The sequence below is a fragment of the Homarus americanus genome, unplaced genomic scaffold (genome assembly GCF_018991925.1).
Source record: "Homarus americanus isolate GMGI-L3 unplaced genomic scaffold, GMGI_Hamer_2.0 scaffold14467, whole genome shotgun sequence".
NCBI classification, from domain to species: Eukaryota; Metazoa; Arthropoda; class Malacostraca; order Decapoda; family Nephropidae; genus Homarus; species Homarus americanus.
In genome coordinates this window covers 8,082,715-8,108,665 of record NW_024733734.1, presented here as the reverse complement: position 1 = coordinate 8,108,665, position 25,951 = coordinate 8,082,715, and the positions used below count along the sequence as shown (strand labels likewise).

At 44.8% G+C, this 25,951-nt stretch overlaps 5 protein-coding genes across 7 annotated transcripts; all 5 read right to left on the bottom strand.

The window, feature by feature from the left end:
• Positions 1–1,066: 1,066 nt before the first annotated feature.
• On the bottom strand, positions 1,067–5,188 carry LOC121869906. Its single transcript, XM_042371472.1, has 3 exons — positions 4,954–5,188; positions 3,619–3,976; positions 1,067–1,255 (listed from the first exon to the last, which is right to left on the bottom strand). Exons 1-3 carry the CDS (start codon positions 4,964–4,966, stop codon positions 1,141–1,143), a joined length of 486 nt encoding a protein of 161 aa, XP_042227406.1. The 5' UTR covers positions 4,967–5,188; the 3' UTR covers positions 1,067–1,140.
• A 1,836-nt stretch (positions 5,189–7,024) lies between these two features.
• Positions 7,025–8,704, bottom strand: LOC121869905. 3 transcript variants are annotated; one of them, XR_006089604.1, is made up of 3 exons: positions 8,608–8,704; positions 7,581–7,845; positions 7,025–7,329 (listed from the first exon to the last, which is right to left on the bottom strand). XR_006089604.1 is itself a non-coding variant. In XM_042371471.1 (3 exons), the coding sequence occupies exons 1-3, from the start codon at positions 8,642–8,644 to the stop codon at positions 7,242–7,244; spliced, it is 366 nt and encodes a 121-aa protein (XP_042227405.1). In that variant the 5' UTR covers positions 8,645–8,694; the 3' UTR covers positions 7,025–7,241. The 3 variants fall into 3 exon arrangements, 1 of the variants encoding a protein (XP_042227405.1); XR_006089605.1 differs by having other exon boundaries at positions 8,599–8,702; XM_042371471.1 differs by having other exon boundaries at positions 8,632–8,694.
• Positions 8,705–11,470: 2,766 nt separating this feature from the next.
• Positions 11,471–13,174, bottom strand: LOC121869904. The gene is made up of 3 exons (XM_042371469.1): positions 13,094–13,174; positions 12,524–12,773; positions 11,471–12,103 (listed from the first exon to the last, which is right to left on the bottom strand). Exons 1-3 carry the CDS (start codon positions 13,122–13,124, stop codon positions 12,019–12,021), a joined length of 366 nt encoding a protein of 121 aa, XP_042227403.1. The 5' UTR covers positions 13,125–13,174; the 3' UTR covers positions 11,471–12,018.
• Positions 13,175–16,368: 3,194 nt separating this feature from the next.
• LOC121869903 lies at positions 16,369–17,595 on the bottom strand. Its single transcript, XM_042371468.1, has 3 exons — positions 17,521–17,595; positions 17,034–17,283; positions 16,369–16,637 (listed from the first exon to the last, which is right to left on the bottom strand). The coding sequence occupies exons 1-3, from the start codon at positions 17,531–17,533 to the stop codon at positions 16,547–16,549; spliced, it is 354 nt and encodes a 117-aa protein (XP_042227402.1). The 5' UTR covers positions 17,534–17,595; the 3' UTR covers positions 16,369–16,546.
• Positions 17,596–22,836: 5,241 nt separating this feature from the next.
• LOC121869987 lies at positions 22,837–25,651 on the bottom strand. The gene is made up of 3 exons (XM_042371656.1): positions 25,576–25,651; positions 24,599–24,848; positions 22,837–23,052 (listed from the first exon to the last, which is right to left on the bottom strand). Exons 1-3 carry the CDS (start codon positions 25,586–25,588, stop codon positions 22,968–22,970), a joined length of 348 nt encoding a protein of 115 aa, XP_042227590.1. The 5' UTR covers positions 25,589–25,651; the 3' UTR covers positions 22,837–22,967.
• Positions 25,652–25,951: the final 300 nt, after the last annotated feature.

Genomic DNA, 25,951 nt, shown 5'->3' with positions numbered 1-25,951 from the left:
ACTATTAGAAGGCTTTATTACCTCACGTTCTTGATGGTTGTGAGGGCCAGGGTTGTGTTAGTCAAGAGCTGTGAGTCAGGGTTATATGAATCAGGGTTGTAAGTCAGGGTTATGAGAGTCTGGGTTGTGAAGATCTGGGTTGTGTGTGTCAGGGTTGTGGGATCTGGGTTGTGTGTCAGGGTTGTGGGAGTCTGGGTTGTGTGTAAGGGTTGTGAGTCTGCGTTGTGTGTCATGGTTGTGAGGATCTGAGTTGTGTGTCAGTCAGGGTTGTGAGTCATATGTTTCGTGTCAGGGTTATGAGATTCAGGTTTAGGAGTGTCAGGGTTGTGAGAGTCAGGGTTGTTATTCGTCTGGGTTTTAATGAACAGGACCCAGTTTGTCATGGTTCTAATATTAAAGTTGTACTTCAGTTTTATGAGTCATGGTTGTAGGTTATGCCTGTGAGCCATCGTGTAGAGGTCGTGGTTGTAGGTTTACGTCATAGTTGTAGGTCATGGTTGTAGATGTGATAAGTTTTAGGTTACGGTTGTAGTTAAATATTTATTTCTTGGTTGTAGAGGTACAGTACAAATGATGGTTTGTATGCTGGTTGCCAGGATTAATGGTTGTAGGTCATGATTTGATAAACTACAGTTGTTGAAGTTTTGATTTTAGGTTATGGTTGTAACTAAAGTTGTAGATAATGACTGTAATTTAGAGTTATAGAAAAGATGGTAATTATTGAATAATATAGTTATAGGTTATGGTTATTAGTCATGTTAGGTTATGGTTGTAAATCACGTCCGTATGTTATGGTTGTAATTAATATCGGTGGGTTATAGTTTAGATCATGGTTGTGAGTCATAATTGTGAGTAATATTTCTAGGTTATGTTTGTAGGTGTGAGGAGGATAGGTACAGGTGTAGGGAATATAGGTACAGGTGTGGGGAAGATAGGTACAGGTGTGGGGAAGATAGGTACAGGTGTGGGGAAGATAGGTACAGGTGTGGGGAAGATAGGTACAGGTGTGAGGAAGATAGGTACAGGTGTGGGGAAGATAGGTACAGGTGTGGGGAAGATAGGTACAGGTGTGGGGAAGATAGGTACAGGTATGGGGAAGATGGTTACAGGTGTGGGGAATATAGGTACAGGTGTGTGAGTTTATTGGTACTTCTTGGCAGCTTCGTCCAGGGCTCTATAGGCGGTGTATGAGCTTTGGTCATAGTCGTAGCCGCTGCCAGACGAAGAAGATGAGAAGCCGGAGGGATCATGGTGCCTGCGTGTACGGCGGGGGGAGGGAGAGGCGGACACGGCAGTTAGTCTTAGGATATTTACACTATTTTTTACACTGTATTTACATTGGTGACCTTAGTTCCTTGTATCACTCTGTAAAATAAATTATCTTTATAATTTTTGTGCGAAATAAAATGACACCATGAATGAAGGTCTTTGATAAAGGCTCATGAGGCTTACTGTTATTAACCAATCATAATGCAACGAACTAATTGTATATTTTGAATGAAATAACTAAATTAGGCCTACCATAATAGATAGGAAATGTCTCCTAATCACGCCTACCAACCCGAGCGAGACAACAGGATTGTTCACTTCCAAATTCATGGGGACCCTTGTGAAAGATACCTTTTTTTACCGAGTGTACATTTATTTACATCTGGTACCCATAGCATCGTGGGTATTATTTACATTGGATAAAGACTATTTACTGTATTATGTAACTTTGATAAGGATAGATTGGTACCCTCGTTATGGTATCAATTTGCCATGGGAGTTAAGTCTTTATCCAGTGTTAACAAATATCACGGTGCTCTGGATTCTCTAAAACTACATTGGTTACTTGAGCTCCCTGGCAATATTTACATAGGCTATCATAATACAAGAGAGTAATTATATACAACAGGTGTAATTATGATCTATAGTAAGTCAGGAAAATATATGTACAATACAGTCACTCCAAAAACTATCAATACAAAATTGTGTTGAATAAATATGACACAACGAAGGAAGAATTTTGACAACCTTACCGAGACAACAGGAGTCTCAGTGTTCATTCTGAAATTCATCGATCACCCCAGTAGAGATAGTTTTTTTGAGCGACTGTACAAAGTTCAAAGTAAGAAATCAAGAACAGAAAAAAGATCATAAAGATAGACCAAAATATCTTAATTATATCATAAACATCGATTTTGAACTGTTACAGCCGTGTGTGTGTGGTGCCTCTGTTATGAAAGTTTTACCCATATTAATTCTGAACAAGTCCCCCCCCAAACCATTAAGCAGAGAGAAAAGTTTCAAGAGTCCCCCCTCCCCTTACGTAGAGATGTAAAAGTTTCAAAATAATGTCAATAGGTATATACATATTTAATTAAGATTGAGTCATGCTAGACTTATAGTTAGGCAGGTATGATAAGGACAGAAAGTTCTTATATACAGTATATAAAGAGAAACAGCAGGAACCATAATAAAAAATTAAGTTATATACAAAAAGATCCACAGCTGTTCGGTAACTCAGCCACAGTTCTCCACCACCGACACATAACAGCGTACAGTATCCGGTTCATGCACAAAAGTAACATAATATCAGCTGCTGTTTTAGCGGTCTAGAGCGTGGCGTGTGGGGGACCTTTGTGTGATGATTGGCTGACGTGTGGGGGACCTTCTTACCTTTGTGTGATGATTGGCTGGCGTGTGGGGGACCTTCTTACCTTTGTTTGATGATTGGCTGACGTGTGGGGGACCTTCTTACCTTTGTGTGATGATTGGCTGACGTGTGGGGGACCTTCTTACCTTTGTGTGATGATTGGCTGACGTGTGGGGGACCTTCTTACCTTTGTGTGATGATTGGCTGACGTGTGGGGGACCTTCTTACCTTTGTTTGATGATTGGCTGACGTGTGGGGAACCTTCTTACCTTTGTGTGATGATTGGCTGACGTGTGGGGAACCTTCTTACCTTTGTGTGATGATTGGCTGACGTGTGGGGGACCTTACCTTTGTGTAATGATTGGCTGGTGGCGCGAGGTTATGTCTTGAGGCCAAACAGACTTGACAACAATGTTTTTAATCATTGGGCTTTGTATTCAGATATTTTTCCTCCTGACTCACTGATATACATACATACATACATACATACATACACAGAGGTGGATCCAGGAATATAAAAAGGGAGGTCCAAGAAGTTGTGCCATTGTGAGGCACTAGATAATAGGAGATATTCTGAGGTCAAGAGTAATTAATTTTACTGTACAAAAACGCATGAGTACAATACTGCATTAAAGAAAAGGATTTGAATTTTCTGATGAAAAGGGGGATCTGGACCCCCAGGGCCCCTCTCCTGGATCCGCCCCTGATACACACTGTACATACACACGGTCGTTGTTGACAGTTACCAGGATATCTGTGTTGTCACCTTCAGTTAGACCGTGATGGTGGGAAGCATTACAGGTCTAGTTTGTCCTTACGAGGGCGACATCAAGTGGCCATGGGGGAGGGGGTAGATAAGACGGAGTGCTGGAGGAGGTATAGTAGAGAGAGAATGTGTGTGAGTGTGTGTATGTGTGTGTGTGAGTGTGTGTGTGTGTGAGAGAGAGCAGCCCTTCTACCTATATATACAGTATACTCACTTGCCCCCTAGCAGGCCCAAACCCACGCCTAAAGCACCGATGATGGCAGCTATTACGAGCACCGCCACAATCAGAGAGATGAAGCTGAATATGGCATTAAAGTCGAGAGTCACAGATACGTTGTCGAGGGTCCCAAAGGTGAGCAACTGTCGAGCTATGGCCGCCGGGGTGTAGGGGAAGCTCTTCCCTGTTGTTTGGCTCTTGTCAGTGATCTGGCTCCCTACTGCTGCTGTCTGGCTCCCTACTGTTGCTGCCTGGCTACCTGTTGCTGCTGCCTGGCTCCATGCTGCTACTGGTGCCGTCTGGCTCCCTGCTGCTTGGCCCGTGATAGCCGTCAGTACCAACACGAGTAACATGCCTGCCGGCGAGATATATAGTAGTTATATCATTATTCTTTACTTCGTTCAAGTGTTTACTGAATCATTTATAAAGAAGAAATAACACCCACGCTCACATAACGAACGTACACACTCGCATAACGAACGTACACGCTCACATAACTAACGTCACGTAATGATCGTTATAAGACCAGCATTCCAACCATTGTAAGAATCACCATCAACTCGTAGATGATTTATGTGTTCACGTGTTGTACTGAACTGTGTCCGCTTATGGCCGCTGAATGGGTTAAATAAGCTGTTGATTAATATTACAGGTATTATCATCGTCATTTTCATTATTATAATTTCCCTTCACCTTATTAATTCAGAAGCAATAATACACGTTTTAAGGGGACTAATAACTTGTGTAGCGCTTCATAGTGAATTTCACGCACTGGGGACAAATAGTGAAACCTTGCCAGAACTGTAACACAATACTCTGGTAGATGAACGACACGTGTATGAAAGTTTGTCAAGATTCATAACCCAAAAGTTGGTGTTTGTCGTGGCTAAGCTACGAGTTATTGATGGTTAAGTTGATGACGTGTGTTGAGGCAGAATAATTACCTTCTTTCTCAAGGAGGTTCTTCCGTAATTAAGAAGACTGGCTACTGTGTCAAACCTAACTGACAGCTCAGAGAACATTACGGACAGTTAGATACAGAGGCTCACGTCTGGTCCTCGAGTATGTCAAGGTCAACCTTTACCCTAAACTATAAACTGATCATAATTCTGCAGTCATCCTTGAGGCGGAATGACTAAATGAATATCTCGATCCAGAGGCGCTTGAAGTAGTAATTAATATATGTTTACACCTAATGAATCCTTAGCATCACACACACACACACACACACAGGAACTTGGATGCCCTGTACTATTTTGCTTCTGATTCAATTAAACACTTTTTAATGAATTCACATATAGTACACATGAGTATTGCCCTTGCTGTCCTTACCACGGGCGTGCATGGTAGCAGAGTTAAGATGTGGGTGTAGTAATGAGGTAACACAAATCACGGGCGGCGGGCGTAAGAGATGGGCGGTAGTGGGTGAGTACTGGTGTGATGGACGATGGGTGTAGGAGCGTGCAGCAGACACCAGGTATATAGTTGGTCGAGCGAGTAACACTATAGTCTTTACTAAGGTGTTAAGGGCGGGTAGGTGTAGCGAGGAGCAGGGCGGGCGGCAGGAGGCGGGAGACTGGCGAAGGAGGTGGTGCCCTCGTCTTATATGTACGCCGCTGTGCCCTGCATCAAGCCCGCGTTTCTTTTGTTTTGGGGTCACAGGCTGGGTCATCCACCCTACTTTCTCTTCGGGCACTTCTACTCCTTTCTTTTTCTTTCTGTTTTATGCATCACTTCTTATTGATCCTTCCGTCTATATTCCTCGATGTCTGTCATTCTCTCCATTGTTATCTGCTTATCTGTCTCTTTCCCTCACCATTATTCTACATATCAGTCTCTAGCTAACAATCACAAGCATAAATATTTCCTGTGAGCTTTTTACAATGGCACCGGCGGCTGGTGGTGGCCGACCCATGCACACACACAATACACCTAGTTGCTGAAAGTGGGTCATAACGAGGCATGCAAGAACGATCCAGGGCCAGGGCCAGGGGTCGTGTGGTGTTGTGAGGTGGAAGTAAGCTGCATGATTGTCTCTGTTGTCTGCTTTTAATTCTTCGTTTCTCTTCCCTTCTTTATTTCTCTCTTCCTCTTCTCTGATTCTCTACTTCCGGTAAGCACGGAGGCGGGGGGTAACCTGTGTTCTTCCCAGTCGCGCTCTTTCTTTCTCTAGTATTTTTGTCTGTTTATCCACCTGTCTGTCTGTTTCTTCTTCTTTAACTTTTCACGTTGTTTATCAATCACTTCCCACTATTCTCGTGGCTAAAGATCAAAGCGATTTTTCCCACTTATCAAGACGAGAGACCAGAGTGTTGCCGCCAGAACAAACTACCAGCCGGCGCTCTCAGTTTCCTGGAGGAGGGAGGTCAGGCGTCAGCATGACTTGGCTCTTGTCACGGGAGTTACGACAATAATTACATTAAATACGTCCTCTAGAACGGCTAAAGCTTCAATCTACGTTAAAGATTCTTCTTACCTACAAAGTTTTAAAATTCGGTCAACACCTTTTTGGCCTGAAGACAGTACTTGTATAGTCAACTAGTCGAGTCTTCTCCCCGGAAGCAATAGACTACAATATTATTCTGTCCATAAATGCTTCGGATTCATGAGTCTGAATCTCTTAAGGGTTCGTGGTTCAGGAACAGTCTAGTGATTGACTGTACATCTTCCCAGGTAATGTGAGGACGGCCTGGGGTGACACCTGCTCCCTCAGGTAACGAGGTCAGTCATTACGTCACTAATAAACTACAAGACTGTATTTAAGATCTTCACTTGGCTCTCAGTTAAGGTGTTAAGGATGAGTTACATGGATCATCTTGGGAATAATCAAACCCTATTAAAATAGTGATCATAGTTTTTATTTTCAGACAAAAATTAAAACACTGGGTAATTAGTCTTTTAGCAGGAAGTTAACTTTGTCTGTTGCTGTCTGTCTCTCGTCACTATATTGTCTTAAAGTTAGAGGAATGAAATGCGATTTTTTTTTCATTTCCATTTTTATCTTTAGCGGTTCCAAAGCACCTTCTCTAAACCCATATTTATCCCTTCTGTTATTTACAAGTTTAATATTTCTATCAACTTTTTCCTAAGAAACTCTAGGTGTTCAGTTTTTGTTGTTAGTGTTCCTTCAACTTGGTCTGTCAATCTCTCCAAGCTGGAGGGTGAGTGGTAGGTCGCTGTCAACTACTCGTGTTATAATAATAAATGATGTATAAAGAAGCGTCTAGACTCTACTAGAGTCAGCCGTAAGGATCCTCACAATAGTTGGCACAGCTCACACAACGCAGCAGCCACTGTCAGGTGTAAGCGACTGTACACACTACTTACGATAACAATAGTCATTCATTTATTTTCTGAATGAGCAATCTGCATCAAATAACTATGTGAATAAAATACGAAAAGAATGGCTACATAATTTTTATTTACAATAGGATACATTTTATATCACACAACAACATTAAGTACATTTACACAACTTTGCAATATATATTTACACACTGAACATTTACGTCTTACGTAAAATTTATACATAAAAGGTGACATAAGACTGACAACCACCTCATTAGCATGCTAGTATAGTGAATGACGCGACACTACTGACGCAGGCGTGGCAGATGTTGTTACTCATACTGATCGGCGGGTGTGTCCAGGAAGCGACTGACCATGGAGACGATCTCGTCGTAACGGGGGACTGGCACGCCGTAGACGCTGATGGGGAAGACGATATTGGTGACCAGGTGGTGATGTGGGCGAACTGACTTGTGACTAATGTTTCTATCTTGTATAGTTAATGGTGTGTGTTGCGATGCGTTGTTATTTCGTTGCATTGCTCTACATTGTGTTGCCTTGCGTTGTGTTAAGGGTATGATGTGTTGTGTTGAGTGTGGGGGAGTTATGTGAACATGGTAATAAAGTCCTGTAGTGTGGTGCTGGGAGCGACCACCAGCAGTAGTACTCACGTGGGGGTGATGTAGTCTGTCTCTCCTTCTCTGCCGGACCTCACCACCACAGAGAGGAGGATGGCGGCCCCCACCAGCAGGGAGAACATGGCCACCGCGAACATGGAGTAATTGCCGATAATGATAGAATCACTACTGCCGGTGATAAAGAGCCGTTGGTGTTCCTCATCCTTCTGCTGTTGGTGTGTCTGCTCCTTCTGCTGTAGGAGTTGGTCTGCCTGGGTGACGGAAACCAACACCACCACCGCCACGCTCACCAACGTTACTTTAGGTCAACAAGAATGATTAATTTTATACGACTTTTAAAGCATAATGTATTCAGTGTATTAATTTAAACGTAATTTTACCACACACACACACACACACACACACTGCTGCTAATTACTCACTTTTAAAACAACACAATAATCATAATCACTTAGCAATACGGGCTCCTCCCATGAACACACACCAGTGCTCACTTAACCACACGGGCTCCTACCATGAACACACACCAGTGCTCATCTCAACACGAGCTCCTACCATGAACACACACCAGTGTTCACATAACCACACGGGCTCCTACCATGAACACACACCAGTGCTCATCTCAACACGAGCTCCTACCATGAACACACACCAGTGTTCACATAACCACACGGGCTCCTACCATGAACACACACCAGTGTTCACTTAACCACACGGGCTCCTACCATGAACACACACCAGTGCTCATCTCAACACGAGCTCCTACCATGAACACACACCAGTGTTCACATAACCACACGGGCTCCTACCATGAACACACACCAGTGTTCACATAACCACACGGGCTCCTACCATGAACACACACCAGTGCTCACCTCAATATAATGTTACTGTTGCGCTCACTAAAATAAATATATTATTCACCTTCAAGAACTTCTTAAGAAATCAACTATTGTCAAACATTAAATAACAACCATAAATTCTACCAAGTGTTATTATATGATTCATTTCTTGTGTCACTAAATGAAAAAAAATAAAAATAAATGTGTACATTGCTCACTTCAGACGGCACACGACAGCCTACCCTTGAAGGCCATGAGGCGGGGACTGCAGCAGACCAACTCACCCTCCGGCCGCCACAACCAAACTAAAAAACTTTCCTCGGCCCCCACCTTTTATATAGACTAAGTGTAGATCTGGCGCGGCGACCGATCAGTTACCTCTCCAGATGGTCAAGCACTCACCCGAAGTGCTCATGTGTACAGCGACAGAGAGAAACGTTGGCGGTAATGATTAGTTCCAAGCATAAACTTATATCCCATACCACCCTGTATATCCCATCCCACCCTGTATATCCCATCCTACCCTGTATATCCCATCCTACCCTGTATATCTCATCCTACCCTGTATATCCCATCCTACCCTGTATCCTATGCCCATTGAGATGAGTTCATACAGTGGGTTCGAGGTCCTGTGGTTCATATGTGTTGATGATTCATGTTATCTGAAAGTACCATTAATTATTGTACACACACACACACACACACACACACACACACACATCATATCGGTACCAGGTTTTAAAATGTCATCTTCACTCCTATAAGAACTCAGTCACCTGATTCTCACACCCTAGCCCCCTCCACAACCTCCTGGCCCCTCCATAACCCCTGGCCCCTCCACAACCCCCTAGCCCTTCCACAACCCCTGGCCCCCCTCCACAATCCCCTGGTCCCCCTCCACAGTGCCTTTGCCCCTCCACAACCCCTGGCCCCCTCCACAACCCCTGGCCCCCTCCACAACCCCCTGGCCCCTCCACAACCCCCTGCCCACCACAACCCCGTGCCCCCCCACCCCCACAAACTCCTGGCCCTCCACAACCCCCTGGCCCCTCCCCCCCCACACACCTGTACCTGTTGATACACAAACTACAACACATCAACTGAAAACTTGGCGGACTATATTCCTGAGTCTCATTAGGCGTCGTGCCGTTGTTTATGGTTACCGTTGAGCACAACTTTACAGAGTCTGCTGACGTATTTTACCCAGGTGTTCTAGATCATCTTGTAATGTGTTAATTTTTCATAACTTTAATAAAGCAACATCAAAAATAAATGACGTCACCAGGTTAATATTTTTTTTCTCGTAATATCCGAGCTAATGGGTGTCGTGTGAGGGACCATTTTCTCATGTATTGATAAACTCTCCATGTACTATACCAGCCCTCATACATGTTGTCTCTGGTCTTGGGTAGAGAATAATAAATCTTATGGAACATTTTCATTATCTTGATAATATTAAACACTAAGACTTGGATGTATCACAGGACCTCATGTTGTCACCACTTTCAGTAGTTAGTGGTGTATATAAGCAGCGTGACCCACTGTACTATAAGATCACAGTGTTATTGTTTGGTGATGAAATAACAGAGATCACATCAGACAGACCGTCCGCCCCCACTGTCTCGCCGCGCCAGTGGTCAACTTCCTCTCGTAAAAACCGTTTATAGTCTGTTCTAAATTTTCTAACATTTCTCCAGAGGAATATTTGGCACCTGTTGTCTTTTCGTCTTTGTTTTAAGAATAATAGAAAAGGTTTCCAGGTTTTATGTTCACGATCGTTTGTTAAAGGTAACATTCTTAGTAGATGCAAGAGGTGTTCAGGTGAGGTAAGGGGGTGAGGACTCCTCCAGGGGGGAGAGGGCACCAACACCATCCGTGAGTCGTCATAATGTTTTTGTTTTTTTATGGTTTTCGCCAGTAGTCGGTTTACCTATTGTTTGTTACAACCTTCATTGTCCAGTGTTAATACAGCAGTGCACGGAGAAAACCTGCCGAGTTTGGTAGTGTCACAGCTGATCTGAGGATCGAACCCGGGACGCAATAATAAGAGGCAAGTGCACTACCGCCAACACCCCTGTTGCTCCTTATTGTCTATTTCAAACATTCTGTTAGTTTCAAACTTCCTATATTTGCGAAGTGATTTTTGTCACATAAATTCATTAAATCAAACGAAATGAAGCAAAGTTCTTGTAATAGAATAACTCTCTCTCTCTCTCCCTCTCTCATGATGGAGGTTAACCAACTCATAGATCTGACTCACTTCATGTACACAACATATATGGAGATGGAACTTCTCTGAGACTGTATAGATCATATAGACAGGTTGATTAGTGCCAGTAAGGGATAACTATGGTGAGGATGAGGGAGAGTGTGTCGGGGCGTGACGTGTTGACCACACCATACAAGGTATTAACTTACTCTTGACGGTAATTAATCACACTTATATGGAGAGACTGAGGAGGAAGTATTAGCCCTTTTACTAACTAAACATATTACAACCTAAAACAGTTATTAAGGAACAAGTAATGTGCTCTACTCTACAGACTCCATCAAGTGTTTCACGAGTCTCAGTACAGTCACTCACAAGTACTGTCGTTTCTCCTCCTGAACTATCAGCCCCAATATTCAGTCTCGTGAACTCAAAACATTAAACAATGATGCATTATTCTCTCCTTAAATGTCCCGGGTTCACGAACCTCAGTCTCGGTGTTCGTGGGAACAGGAGGAGAGATGACAGGACTGGCTGACTGTAACAACGTGTTTGTGTTGCAGGTTCAGGTGTTAACTGTGTTCCAACGTGTTTGTGTTGCAGGTTCAGGTGTTAGCTGTTATTTCTCTGTATAGTTGTCCAGTTATTGAGGACATGTTCACATTACTTGCAATAACTGTCCATTAGTTAACAACAGTCAGGACATAAACAACAAAACTGTGTTGGGTAAGAAATCATCCGTCGTGGTCTCCGTCAGTGTAAAACTGTGTTGCCTCTCTCAGGTACAGTAGCTAAAACAACTATCTGTGCAGGTGGGGGTCGATATGCTCCGTGTGACTAGTGACAGCCCTCATATACCAATATTTATCGTCCATGGTCTCATATTCTTTCCCACAAAGTATGCACAGATAGTTGTTTTAGCTACTGTACAGTACTGTGTACAGGTGTAACCTTCGTCAGTGTAACATAGTGTTGCTTCTCTCGTGTATATTACTGTGTACAGGAGTGACCTTCGTCAGTGTAACATAGTGTTGCTTCTCTCGTGTATATTACTGTGTACAGGAGTGACCTTCGTCAGTGTAACATAGTGTTGCTTCTCTCGTGTATATTACTGTGTACAGGTGTGACTCCCCGACATTTGGTCAACTCGTGAGTGAGCTGATCATCTCACCTTCACTTTGTTTAACACACAATTAAATAAACTCGAATCTGAATTAAATTACACCAAAACAAATCTTATGAAAAAAATCTTATATAAATAATAATAAAACAGCAGGTACAAGATCCAGGTAACATCATTAGTGTAACACTCTAGTATAAGAGATGAGTTGAGCAGGAAGTGAGGTAAAGACACATGAGGTAGCGTCAGTCGTCAGATCTAGAGGTGGTCTTGGTCATCTTAGAACACTGATGCTCGTGTCTAGTTGAACTTGTTGGCGCCCTCCTCCAGGAAGCGGTGGGCCGTGTAGGCGTTCCTGGTGTAGATGGGGCGTGAGGCGTAAGACCTGTCGAGGAAGTTCACAATATTATTCATATCCAAAACAAATTAACAGCAACTAATAACAGCTATGTATACACACCGCGAATTGGTTCTATTTTCATTCATGTATAGAATTTGAAGATCATTATTAACACAGGGATAGTCTCCATACAATACACTGTTCTGTAAGACTTTGGTGCACAAGGAGGTAGTGTGGCCGGTACTGCATTATATATTCCCCTGAGATCGATCCAGCTATGCTTAGAACGAATGGCGAGTGTTGTATCCCCTCGACCGCCTAAAGTGTCACTTGTGTACTGTAAGAGACGCTAGTGTAACGTGAGGCCCACACTTTAATTAAATTTTCCATAGAACAAATGATTAAGTTCCCATGTGATTGTCGTCAAGGTTGTGTTAAGACGATCACAGGTGGCGCTGTACTCACGCAGATGGGGAGTAGTAGCCGGTGAAGGAGGAGGTCGTGTCCCTGTCTCGGTAAATAATGGCTATGATCGCTGCCACCGTCACTACGAATAAGGTCATCATTCCCACCATAACCACTACCGGGTCACCGATAGAGAATATGGTGTTTAATCCATCGAGGAAGAGTCGTTTGTTTACCTCCGTCTTCTGTTCGTGGAGTTCTGTAGCGTGGCTGATGGCGACAAGGAACACCAACACGACGACTAACATTCCTGCATTACCGTAAAGCTGATTAAAGAAGCAACTGAGGTGATTGGGGTCATGTGGGTGAGGTGATGAAGGTTAATGAGAGGAGTATAGTTATGTTGGAGAATACACACACACACTCACTGTTAGGGTCAATCAACTCATTATGGGAACAATATGGAATAATTGATAGTATAAGCAACACAGTTAATGATGATGGATCATTTTCTTATTAAATATCATATAATCTCACATAATTAAAATAAAATACAAATTAGATGTAAATTCATGTATGTAAGAAGCTGCTGCATGTAACCTGTGCGTGATGATAACAATACACACATACTTGTTGATGATATAGTCGTATATAGGGCCATCTTGTGATTAGGAGTAGAGAGGTAAACTGAGTCCTCACCTTTCGGCTGCTGGCACCAGACTGGTCATCCTCAGACCACTTAGTGTGTATATGTAGACACTGTGTACACTGTAGGAGTCAGCTGGTGTGTGTATGAGAGCGGCCAGATAGTTATAGGTTACCTCATGAATGTTATTGGTGGTGGCGGTGTTCTTGTTGGTGTGTTGTGGTTGGTGTTGTGGTTGGTGTTGTGGTTGGTCTTGTTGGTGTTGTGGTTGGTGTTGTGGTTGGTGTTGTTGGTGTGTTGTGGTTGGTCTTGTGGTTGGTGTTGTTGGTGTGTTGTGGTTGGTCTTGTGGTTGGTGTTAAATTGAATGAAAACATTAAAAGGAAAGCTTTTGACTGGCGGCGCCTGCTTGATGTGACTACACACACCGGACGGCCTTCCGTTATCCCCTGAGCAAACTAGGACGGAAGTCTGGCATCACAGAGTCCCGGCTGTGTAGTGTCCCGTTCACGTTATTTTTTTTTAATTTTCTTGCCCGGAAACTTTTTTTTTTTAGGAAATTTGCTTCCCGGATTTTTTTAATTTTAATTTTTTATGGGGAAAGTAAAATAAGCATCTTAAAACTTTTAATTTTATTGTGTGTGTCAACTCACAGATCACAAGTGCCCGTGTCACTTGTCACGTGAGGTCACGTCTACAGCCTCTCAGCTTGGCGGCTCCTTTGACAATTTAACTGGTGTCTAATAGTTTACTTAGTCGTTAGGAGGATGAGGTAGTGTCTGACGCAGTTGTGAGGACGAGGTAGTGTCTGACGCAGCTGTGAGGACGAGGTAGTGTCTGACGCAGCTGTGAGGATGAGGTAGTGTCTGACGCAGTTGTGAGGACGAGGTAGTGTCTGACGCAGCTGTGAGGACGAGGTAGTGTCTGACGCACTTGTGAGGACGAGGTAGTGTCTGACGCAGCTGTGAGGATGAGATAGTGTCTGACGCAGCTGTGAGGATGAGGCAGTGTCTGACGCAGCTGTGAGGATAAGATAGTGTCTGACACAGCTGTGAGTATGAAGTAGTGTCTGACGCAGCTGTGAGGATAAGATAGCGTCTGACGCAGCTGTGAGGATGAAGTAGTGTCTGACGCAGCTGTGGTACTGGACGAGGACCCTAAGACGGTACTGCCAACAGCTGTCTCACATTGATAACTGGAGACATGGTGATGAACAGAGACAGATGAGAGAGACAGTATCACAGAGACAGCTGAGAGAGACAGTATCACAGAGACAGCTGAGAGAGACAGTGTCACAGACAGATGAGAGAGACAGTATCACAGAGACAGCTGAGAGAGGCAGTGTCACAGAGACAGCTGAGAGAGACAGTGTTACAGAGACAGATGAGAGAGACAGTGTTACAGAGACAGATGAGAGAGACAGTGTTACAGAGACAGATGAGAGAGACAGTGTTACAGAGACAGCTGAGGAAGACAGTGTTACAGAGACAGCTGAGAGACACAGTGTTACAGAGACAGCTGAGAGAGACAGTGTTACAGAGACAGCTGAGAGACACAGTGTTACAGAGACAGATGAGAGAGACAGTGTTACAGAGACAGATGAGAGAGGCAGTGTCACAGAGACAGCTGAGAGAGACAGTGTTACAGAGACAGCTGAGAGAGACAGTGTTACAGAGACAGATGAGAGAGACAGTGTTACAGAGACAGATGAGAGAGTGTTACAGTGATCACAGAGACAGATGAGAGAGACAGTGAGAGAGTCACAGAGACAGCTGAGAGACAGCAGAGACAGATGAGAGAGACAGTGTTACAGAGACAGATGAGAGAGACAGTGTCACAGAGACAGCTGAGAAGACAGTGTCACAGAGACAGCTGAGAGACACAGTGTTACAGAGACAGATGAGAGAGACAGTGTTACAGAGACAGATGAGAGAGACAGTGTTACAGAGACAGCTGAGAGAGACAGTGTCACAGAGACAGCTGAGGAAGACAGTGTCACAGAGACAGCTGAGAGACACAGTGTTACAGAGACAGATGAGAGAGAGACAGTGTTACAGAGACAGATGAGAGAGACAGTGTTACAGAGACAGATGAGAGAGACAGTGTTACAGAGACAGATGAGAGAGACAGTATCACAGAGACAGCTGAGGAAGACAGTGTCACAGAGACAGCTGAGAGACACAGTGTCACAGAGACAGCTGAGAGGCACAGTGTCACAGAGACAGCTGAGAGACACAGTGTCACAGAGACAGATGAGAGAGACAGTGTCACAGAGACAGATGAGAGAGACAGTGTCACTTAATAGGTTATAGGATTTTAGAAACAATACATTACCTTCGTCCAGTGGTCCTATGTCTCGTTATACAACAGACAACGACGTGTGTGTGTGTGTGTAAGGGGGGGGGTCATGTGTACAGTATAGTTGACAAGAGTTTTCAAATGCTGTTTAAATGGTTCTCTTAGGTCGAGTGATGATAACTTTGTGCTCAGCTGCGTCAGTTGTTCCCGCTGTTGTGTGTTGCTCGGTGCTACTTAAGGCGAGAGTTTCCTTCACTTAAACCCTAATAATTACAGCACTGTTCCCACCATTAAATATTACCTTATAAATTAAAGCTTTCAGGAATAAGTTATAATAATCATGAATAATTCTTGTTTCAGAGGCAGTGAGTAACGTCATGATTCACTAACACAAAACATGAATGAATAATTTATTTACAATATTATACATCAGATATACAATCAAATAAGTTAAATAAATAAGTATGAGATATTCGTAATTAACATGTTATACAGAGTGGTATACAGTATATTTGTTAAGTCACCTTCAAGCGTGAGTGCGTATGTGTGTGTGTAGGAGAGTCGGTCCGTTTCTGCAGCCTGAGCAACTTTCATGGTGTTCAAGATATGTTGGTGTATTCAAGCTTACGTCACAGTAATAGGTCATGTGTCACAATAATAGGTCATGTGTCACAGTAATAGGTCATGTGTCACAGTAATAGGTCATGTGTCACAGTAATAGGTCATGTGTCACAGTAACAGGTCATGTGTCACAGTAATAGGTCATGTGTCCTACTGGTAGACACTAAACCATGGGTCATGTATCACGGCAGCATCAGGTGAGTCATATTAATTAGTGGCAGGTGATAAGAGAAGGACCCGCAAGATATGTTTATGTTTAGGAGGATGTCAGAGTGTGTGTGAGGGCGTCAGAGTGTGTGTGAGGGCGTCAGAGTGTGTGTGAGGGCGTCAGTGTGTGTGTGTGTGTCAGCGCGTCAGAGTGTGTGTGTCAGGGCGTCAGAGTGCGTGTGTCAGGGCGTCTGTGTGTGTGTGTGTCAGAGCGTCAGAGTGTGTATGTGAGTATGTGTCTGTTTCTGTAGCCTGGGCAGCTTTCATGGCAGGAGAATCAGCTGTTATATAGACTGGTCGACCTACAGTATAGTTATGATTGGAACTTGTTGGCAGCGTCGTCCAGAGAGCGGTGAATGGCGTAGGTACTCTCCTCCTGGTAGGCGGGGGCGGCGCCGTAAGTTCTGAGAGACGGGAAGTTCCATATAAAGTATTTCGTCAATGTTTACAATAGACTCAACAAGTGACTTCTTATACTGTACCTGCTTAACTGTATTAAAATAACCTTAAGTAATGTAATGATGTTTATGGTGGGTCACAGAAGACCTTAAGGTGGTGATAAAATGATCACGTGAATAACTTTTGTGGTATAATAGTTTGTGGATAAGCAGTTTTTGTAGATTAACTAAATACTCATTATTTTGGTGACCCTGGTGGGCTTAAGTGTATGTTAGAGTGTATAGGAGGGCGCGAGAGTGTATGTGTGGGGCGTGAGAGAGAGTGTGTGGGGCGTGAGAGAGCGTGTGTGTGACTGGGGTGAGAGTATGTGACAGCAGTAGCCAGAACATAACAATACTCACATGGGCTCATGATAGCTACTAGTCTCCTGTCTCCCTCGCGCCCCTATACTGACAGCGACGATGGCCAACACAGTCATCAGGACAAGAAGACCCACTATCACCATCCCTGAGTTGGCCACCACCACTGATTGGTTGGGGTTAGTGACTGAGAAGACCAGACGTGGGTCCTCCTCTCCGACCTCTGCTGGCAGCTGCTTGGTCTCTGAGGCATGGCTGGCGGCGACCAATGCTGCTAACACGACCAACATTCCTGTGTAGGTAAATGGCGGCTGGTGATAACACGACCTCACGCTTTTTATTGTCTTCGCTATTCTAGTATGAAAAAAAACGTTGCTATGAGTCTTTTATCCATTTCCTTTCATTAGTGATTCTCCTCCCTACACCTCAACAACGTCAGGCCTGTTATTACACTTTAAAATTCACCTTTTTTTCGATCTTTGAAACCAAACTTGTGTAATTTACTACAAGAAGCGAGTAAAGAACTTACCCTTAAACACCATTTTGTTGAGTGTTGAGTGCGTGTGTCTGTCAAGGTGCACGATAAGGCTGGCTGTTCCCTTCCAACTGGACACCCTTTACCTCACTTCCTGCCTTTATATAGCTGAAGGAAGACCTGCAGCTGAGCCACAGAGTTATTACACACTGCAGATGGTAGATGGTTCACTCTGCCTGCACATATGTTGTCTAAAAACTAAGTCAAGAGAGAGAAGGAACTATGTTTAGTGGTTACATACTATATATAGCGGCGGCAGTCCCTTATTGTTGTGCCCGTGGTAATGATTCTTTTCTATTGTCAGCCGACCATGATACTGACACCGTGATACTGACACCATGATACTGACACCATGATACTGACACCGTGATACTGACACCGTGATACTGACACCATGATGCTGACACCGTGACGCTGACAGTATCATGGAGAGATACAGGAATATAGTGTTTGAAGACGAAACATTGTACGAAGTTAACAGTTGTTTATGAACCAGTGAACTGATGGTAACATTAACACTGATGATGATCGCGCTCACCTGTCACTATAATAACACACTGGTCTACACCTGGTGGGGGCGGCCTACACCTGGTGGGGGCGGTCTACACCTGGTGGGGGCGGTCTACACCTGGTGGGGGCGGTCTACACCTGGTGGGGGCGGTCTACACCTGGTGGGGGCAGCCACCTGAGTGGGGGCGGCCTACACCTGGTGGGGCGCCTACACCTGGTGGGGGCGGCCTACACCTGGTGGGGGCGGCCTACACTGGTGGGGGCGGCCTACACCTGGTGGGGGCGCCTACACCTGGTGGGGGCGGCCTACACCTGGTGGGGGCGTCTACACCTGGTGGGGGCGGTCCTACACCTGGTGGGGGGTGGGGGCGGCGGCTACACCTGGTGGGGGCGGCCTACACCTGGTGGGGGCGGTCTACACCTGGTGGGGGCGGTCTACACCTGGTGGGGGCGGTCTACACCTGGTGGGGGCGGCCTACACCTGGTGGGGGCGGCCTACACTTGGTGGGGGCGGCCTACACTTGGTGGGGGCGGCCTACACCTGGTGGGGGCGGCCTACACCTGGTGGGGGCGGCCTACACTTGGTGGGGGCGGCCTACACCTGGTGGGGGCGCCCTACACCTGGTGGGGGCGCCCTACACCTGGTGGGGGCGGCCTACACCTGGTGGGGGCGGCCTACACCTGGTGGGGGCGGTCTACACCTGGTGGGGGCCGCCTACACCTGGTGGGGGCGGTCTACACCTTAGTGGGGGCGGCCTACACCTGGTGGGGGCGGTCTACACCTGGTGGGGGCGGTCTACACCTGGTGGGGGCGGCCTACACCTGGTGGGGGCGGCCTACACCTGGTGGGGGCGGTCTACACCTGGTGGGGGCGGCCTACACCTTTATATTATTAGTTGTATCAAAAGTGTTGTCACACATAATGACACCGAGAGATACAGAATAATATGACTTTACTAATGAAACTGTGATGTAATAACGATGATGATAGAAGCCAGAACTTAATTATCCTCATTATAATTATTATATACAGTACAGTGGTTGATTATAGCTATTATATTACTGTGGCTAATTATAATGAATGATTATAGTTATTTATACAGGGGGTTGCCGGCAGAATAGTTACCAATAACATATATATTGTAAACTAAGAGAGATGATGGTGAGGTCATCACTCATGCAGACACTCGCACATAAGTCTTGCCGCCCAACACATCAAACTTTCCCGCCTGATGTGTTGCCGCTGACTGTCACACACGATGGACTGGGAGAGTGTCCCGTAATATAGCTAACGTGGTCACGAGAATTGACCTCTCTAGGACGTTTCTTGTGGTGGTACAGGACGTCAAAGGCTTGGCTTGGTGTACCAAACTCGGGTGCAGAGTGTGGCTGTCCTTCGTCGCCTTATTATTGCACCTGAAGCTGTGTCTCCGCCGACGGTGATACTAATACTTGAGGGAGTTTGGTGGGCCATTATAGTTATTATATATAGTACAGTGCCTGATTATAACACTTGGTATATGGTTGTGTTGTCAGTCTCTCAGGTGTGTGGTTGTCAGGTGTGTGGTGGTGTTGTTTGGTGTGTGGTGTTGTCAGGTGTGTTGTGGTGTTGTCGGGTGTGTGGTGTTGTCAGGTGTGTTGTGGTGTTGTCGGGTGTGTGGTGGTGTTGTCGGGTGTGGTGGTGATAGGCGAGACAGAGACATGACCAAGATAAGTATAGAGAAAACGTCTTTTGGTCTCAGGGTAACTCTACTGTTGTACACACATCCATTGCAATGCTGTTCCTATCACACTGTACCTCGTCTGGTTGACGTAATTAGAAAACTCTTCACCTCAGAGGAAACAATAAGGATCCTTCACGGAAAATTGGTATTATTTTCCCTGAATTCTAGGTTGGCATTGTCGTCCCCCCCCCCCCCTGCTTTTATTCAATTTGCACAGTTCTTATTCATGTTACTCACATACAAGCTCACACATCACAGCCTGAACACACCGTCGAGCTCTTTAGGTGAGGGACGAAGTATGTATCAAGTATTCCGTCTTTGGATTACAATGTTACTTTGCGTGTACAAGTGTCTCACTGCATGAACCCCGGCCCGAGCACTAACGAACTTCAGAACATTGTCTTCCCGGAGTTTGTGATCATTTTGGGACAAAACAGCACAACACAGCACAGCACAGCACAACACAGTAGTGAGGGTCGAGGTTCCTAAGGAGGAGTTTGTGGCAGCCAGATGAAAGTCTCGGCATGAGGAGGATCACTGTTGGGCAGACGAGTTCCCTCCAGGGCAGTTGGTGTTCTCTTAGACGTATCCAGGGCGTTCTTGTCCACGGTGGGGTTGTCTCCACACCTGTGAACGACCCTGTCGGTCTCGTATTGGCCTCGCTAGTGACCTCAGAGCTCACTAACGAAGGTGACATCTTAATAACTCATATCATTTCATCATAGCTGGATGATCGTCATACACCAGGAAAATAGTAGTAGTTTATTACTGTCCTTGGTTTAGGTGCTCGGTATGTGATGTTCTCCCAGTGGCTGCCTTCTTCAACCTTGGGTCGTTTTTCTAATAAGATATTCCCATTCATCCTTTAGTTCTTTGTTATTCACTGTTTGTTAAGAAGTCTGTAACTCTACAGTGAGTGGTGTACCTGTGTTACTCTTGTAGACGTGTATCACAGGAGAGGTACAGTACGTTGTGCGGTTTTGTCTTTATAATTATTACTACATTTAATATTTTTGTTTCTCTGTGGTTCAGGTCGCCACCCCGCCTCTCTTGTCTCTGTTCAGAAAATAACTAACACCATGTACCGTTTACGGATATTAACAGGAAGTGATGACAGTGATATACACGAATTAAAAAGATTATAATATTGAATACTTTATTTAGAGTAACATTATATAATTAGTTAATAATTTAAATAAATAACAAATGGAAGAGTTGACTGACCATTTAGAAGATGAAAATATTACATGAAAATAAACTTTACTGAGCACTTCACATGGTAAACTATTGAATGTTTTCAACATTCACTATTTTCATAATTTACTGTTTGAATGTTGCACCGCCAGCAGTGAAAAAAACATTAGTGAAGTGTTTCAGTGTCAGCAGTGAAGAACGTCAAATTATAAAACTATTGACAGAAAGAGAAGAATTAACCCTGGTATTGTAAGTGAGTAGAGAGAAGTAGGTGAGCCACTATGGCAGAGAGAAGTAGGTGAGCCACTATGGCAGAGAGAAGTAGGTGAGCCACTTTGGTAGAAAGAAGTAGGTGAGCCACTATGGTAGAGAACGGTAGGTGAGCCACTATGGTAGAAAGCAGTAGTGCAGCCACTATGGCAGAGTGCAGTAGGTGAGCCACTATGGCAGAGTGCAGTAGGTCTGGTGAGCCACTATGGCAGAGTGCAGTAGGTCTGGTGAGCCACTATGGCACTAGCCCCCCCTTGCTGCTCGATGGCTCACACTCCAGTATTATCTGGCTGGTCTGTGTCTTGGTGCGAGAGACACACGTCGTTGGAGGTACGTCATGAGAAGTGCGTCGTGGGAAGTGCGTCGTGAGAGGTGCGTCGTGGGAGGTGCGTCGTGGGAAGTGCGTCGTGGGAGGTGCGTCATGAGAGGTGCGTCGTGGGAAGTGCGTCTTGGGAGATGCATCAAGGGAAGTGCGTCATGGGAAGTGCGTGATGGGAGGTGCATCAAGGGAAGTGCGTCATGGAAGGTGCGTCGTGGGAGGTGCAGCAAGGGCGGTGCGACATGGAAGGTGCGTCATGGGAGGTGCGTCGTGGGAGGTGAGTTGGGGAAAGTGCGTCATAGGATGTGAGTGATTATAAGTGCGTCATGGAAGGTAAATCATTCAGGAGAGAGTACACCACCACACAGGAGGAGTCAAAATAAAGTGTGTTATTGGCCGGGACTTCATGAGGACAGTGTTATGGGGAGCAAGTTAGGGAGATTGTCTAATGTGAGGTGCGTCATGGGGAGTGCGTCATGGGGAGGTGTGTCATGGGAGGTGCGTTATGGGAGGTGCGTCGTAGGGAGTGCGTCATGTGAGGTGCGTCATGGGAGGTGCGTCATGGGAAGTGCGTTATGGAGGTGCGTCGTAGGGAGTGCGTCATGTGAGGTGCGTCATGTGAGGTGCGTCATGGGAAGTGCGTCATGGGAGGTGCGTCGTATGCGTCATGTGAGGTGCGTCATGGGAGGTGTGTCATGGGAGGTGCGTTATGGGAGGTGCGTCGTAGGGAGTGCGTCATGTGAGTGCGTCATGGGAGTGCGTCATGGAGGTGCGTCGTCATGGGAGTGCGTCATGGGAGGTGCGTCATGGGAGGTGTGTCATGGGAGGTGCGTCATGGGGAGTGCGTCGGTAGCTCCATGAGAGGTGGGTCTATGGGGGTACACTCAAGGAGGATGTCAGTTACACAGATGTTCATTATGGGAAGTGTAGAGGTGTTGTGGTAAGGCAGTCATGGGGGCTCGGGGCGGCTCTCAGTTCATGGGGTTCTGGGAGGCTCTCAGTTCATGGGTGCCCGGGGCGGCTCTCAGATCATGGGGGCGGGGGTGGCTCAGTTCATGGGGGCCCGAGGCGGCTCTCAGATCATTCATGTCTCATAAACTTCATAAAAAATTGTCTGGGAAGTGAAGACGAATACTGACACAGGTGATGTTGATCAACCTGTCTTGTACGGTAGGTGATTGGCGTAAATCACTCGTTGTAGTTGATAAGACCGTCATGACAGATCCTGAGTTTACTACCAGAGAGCGACTACTGTAGGTCCGAGGAAGAGTAAATATTGATGATACAAGTCACTGAGGGTCAAGGAATATAGTTTATATTTAAATAATCACAGAGTTTGTAAGTAAGGGATGATGATGGTAAAGTAGCCAGCAGAGGTGTTGCTTGATGATCACTTGATCGTGTGCAGGAGCTGGCTGGGGTGACTACTGGAACTTCTTAGCGGCGTTCTCTAGAGAGCGTTGGACGGCGTAAGAACTCTCCTCGTGGGCGTGGGGAGCACTGTAGGTCCTATAGAAGGTGTTGACGAAGAAGTTAAGTTAATTATGTTGACGATATATACAAAACGGAAATACTGGGTATAAGAGCAGACACCTCGTGCTGCCAACAGTGGGAAGTTTAAAGACAGACATAGAACGAGTTCCCTGAGCTGGCGATGAGGCTGACTGTACCCTTGGATGTGACGGAGCTAGTGGAACCCTTACTAGTTTGTGACGGAGCAAGTGGAACCCTTACTAGTTTGTGACGGAGCTAGTGGAACCCTCAATAAGTAAATGAAACCCCTAAGTTTTATGATCCCAAAAGTGAAACTCAAAGTAAACCGTAAGAACAAATTGAACACCGTCCCTCCTCCTGTAGTATTTAAACAACAATACTCGGAAACAAAAGTACAGTGAAATATATATTTAACGGACTATATGGAGAGGAAGGTCCATTATATCGAGGGATCATTAGATGTGAAACCCCCATCTCACGGATTGTATGGAGATAGTAGTCCGTTATATGGAGGTTTCATTGTAAAGATCAAGGTTAAGTTTACATTCTCGACAAGACGTTGTTGGTGTTGTTTCACTAATTACAGGCTACAGTTTTTCTCGTCTGTGTGTTGTGGTAAAGTCAGCCCATCATCAGTGTCCGTAAGTATTTACAAATATATACAAAAAATAAATAAAAAAGTTTTATATGTACAACCAATTACAATTAAAGGTTTATATATATACATTGTTAACGTATTTATCTCGTTAGTCCCTTATGGCTAAGTTAACACAAATTATTTAAATTGGATTATAAAGAAAGAATAAATATTAAGAGTTAAGACTATGAGAAAATGATTAGTTGTTAAAATACCAAATCAATATTTAGCAAATTGTTAGCAAAAGAGGACTAATTTTATAAGAATCAACCTTAATCCCTTCAGTTCCTACTCAACGGCGAGAACTGATAAACATATATACAGTACGTTCGATAAGTTATAATGACAAGAGGTTTGTATCACAGTCACCACATGCACACAAACACATATTTACATCATGCGGCACAGTGTGTTCAGTGTATAATGATTTATATGTAACCTGTATGGTCTAGTTATTGCTGGAAACTATCAGTCGTGTGTAATAGTCACTGCCTTAGAATAACAACAGTAACACACACACACACACCCAGACTGATCGAAATAATGTTTATAAAATAGGTACATAGAGGCAGATGTGTTTCGAAGCTTTAGAGCCTGAAGAGGAGTCACGTATGAGGTCTTTGTGTTTATGAAATAATTACGGGAGGAACTTAATTGTGGCAACTGTACAGCAATCTCAGAACTTAGCTTTTGGGAGGCCATTTCTACCTCCAGCCAGAGTTCCCTTTCTTGACACGGATTCTAAGCGCCCCATCCCACCACCCTTCCCCTCCCCAGGTACTGTGTATGATGGGAGTGGTCGTGTATAAGGGCATGGGAGTATATTTTGAGGCGTGAGAATATGTGATGATGTGAGAGTGTGTGAAAGCACGAAAGTGTAAAAGTTATATACAAGAATGTCTCGGTAGTGGTGTCAGTACTCACGCTGGCGCAGAATAACCCCCGGAAGCCTCGGTGGTTGTCAACACCAAGGGGATGACTATGGCTGCCACGATTAGACCCAGGATGAGGAGGCCGAAGAAGACAATGGTTTCGTTGCCTATAGTGACGGACTGGTTGGTGCCGGTAGTAGTGAGGAAGAATCTAGGGTCCTCCTCCTTCACGGACTTCTGTTGTTGTTCTGCCGCGTGACTCGTCACCATCACCGCAGCCAACACCACCACACTGAATATTCCTGTAAAACAAATTCATCAATAGTTAAGTAGTGTTCACTCCCCCCGCCATCAGATACAATCTATTGCTTTACTTTAACTTTAATGATATACACACACATACGCACACACACACACACACACACAAACACACACATACACACACACCTTTACATTAAAAGTTCACTAAGCACTGTAAGATGTCCTGAAGGTCGAAAGACAGCCTGGGAATCCCCTGTCCACTCGGCTGTAAATAGTTACCTGACTTTACAGTTCAGGAAAGTGAAAGCGATCAAGTGCAGTACCGATGACTTTACTGTATGTGCTGTTCTCTCACTGTCCTTATTGGATCCATTTTTTTTATGCAAAGAGGAAGTGCTGTGGATACTGGAACTTATACCTGGTACAGTGGCTGGCACATTGTGTGAGATGTGGCAACTGTGTGGAATGCTTACGTTGCATCCTTAGTCTGGCTACTATAGTGAGGTTCCTTAAGGCCATTCTGGGGGGTTTAACACAATGTAAACAAACACAGATCTGCCACATCTCACAAAAATGAGCTACTGTACTAGGTGTAAGTGGAGGTGGTTGTACATATGAGAACTACTATTACTTATGCACATGAATACTATGATATACTGGTATTGTACTTATATAAATCATGAATACGTATATACAGTTCACTAATTGTCTTTCACTCCGGAGCATTTCTCAGTTTGTTTTCCGAGACACCGGGCCACACAGTCCTACCCTTGAAGGCCATTATTTGAGGTACTGAGAGGCGACAGTGTAGCGAGGAGTACGTGGTTGGTGGGCTGGTGCTGTTCACTCACTGATGATCACCTGTCTGTTAACACCCCTTTTATAGACCCACACCACCACCCCTTCCTGTGCTCTACCTCTACTAGTCACGGTGAGAGCTGGAAGGTGTATGACTCACTCTCGGTCAAGGGTTTAAGGAGTGGATGTTTTTATAGAAATTTCGACCATACAGCCAGTAGTGGGATAGCTGCCTCTTTACCAATATTTTAAGTTTCCTTCTCAATTCGTTTCATTCATTTTTTTCCATCTTATCAGGAGAGACAAATTCAAAGAGATTTTTATTTTGTCTATTTGTATTTATGTC

Excerpts from the sequence above, each read along its gene's own strand:
- LOC121869904 (XM_042371469.1), bottom strand. The coding sequence starts at position 13,124 with ATGGCCCTATATACGACTATATCATCAACAA. Across the intron at positions 12,774-13,093 it reads TACGACTATATCATCAACAA|GAATGTTAGTCGTCGTGTTG; the intron begins GTATGTGTGTAT and ends ACGGTAATGCAG. Across the intron at positions 12,104-12,523 it reads GGCTACTACTCCCCATCTGC|GTCTTACGCCTCACGCCCCA; the intron begins GTGAGTACAGCG and ends CTTCCTCGACAG.
- LOC121869905 (XM_042371471.1), bottom strand. Across the intron at positions 7,330-7,580 it reads ACAGACTACATCACCCCCAC|CGTCTACGGCGTGCCAGTCC; the intron begins GTGAGTACTACT and ends CTTCCCCATCAG.
- LOC121869987 (XM_042371656.1), bottom strand. Across the intron at positions 23,053-24,598 it reads GGGGGTTATTCTGCGCCAGC|GACCTACAGTGCTCCCCACG; the intron begins GTGAGTACTGAC and ends CACCTTCTATAG.
- LOC121869903 (XM_042371468.1), bottom strand. Across the intron at positions 16,638-17,033 it reads AGTAGCTATCATGAGCCCAT|AACTTACGGCGCCGCCCCCG; the intron begins GTGAGTATTGTT and ends CCCGTCTCTCAG.
- LOC121869906 (XM_042371472.1), bottom strand. Across the intron at positions 1,256-3,618 it reads TTGGGCCTGCTAGGGGGCAA|GCACCATGATCCCTCCGGCT; the intron begins GTGAGTATACTG and ends CCGTACACGCAG.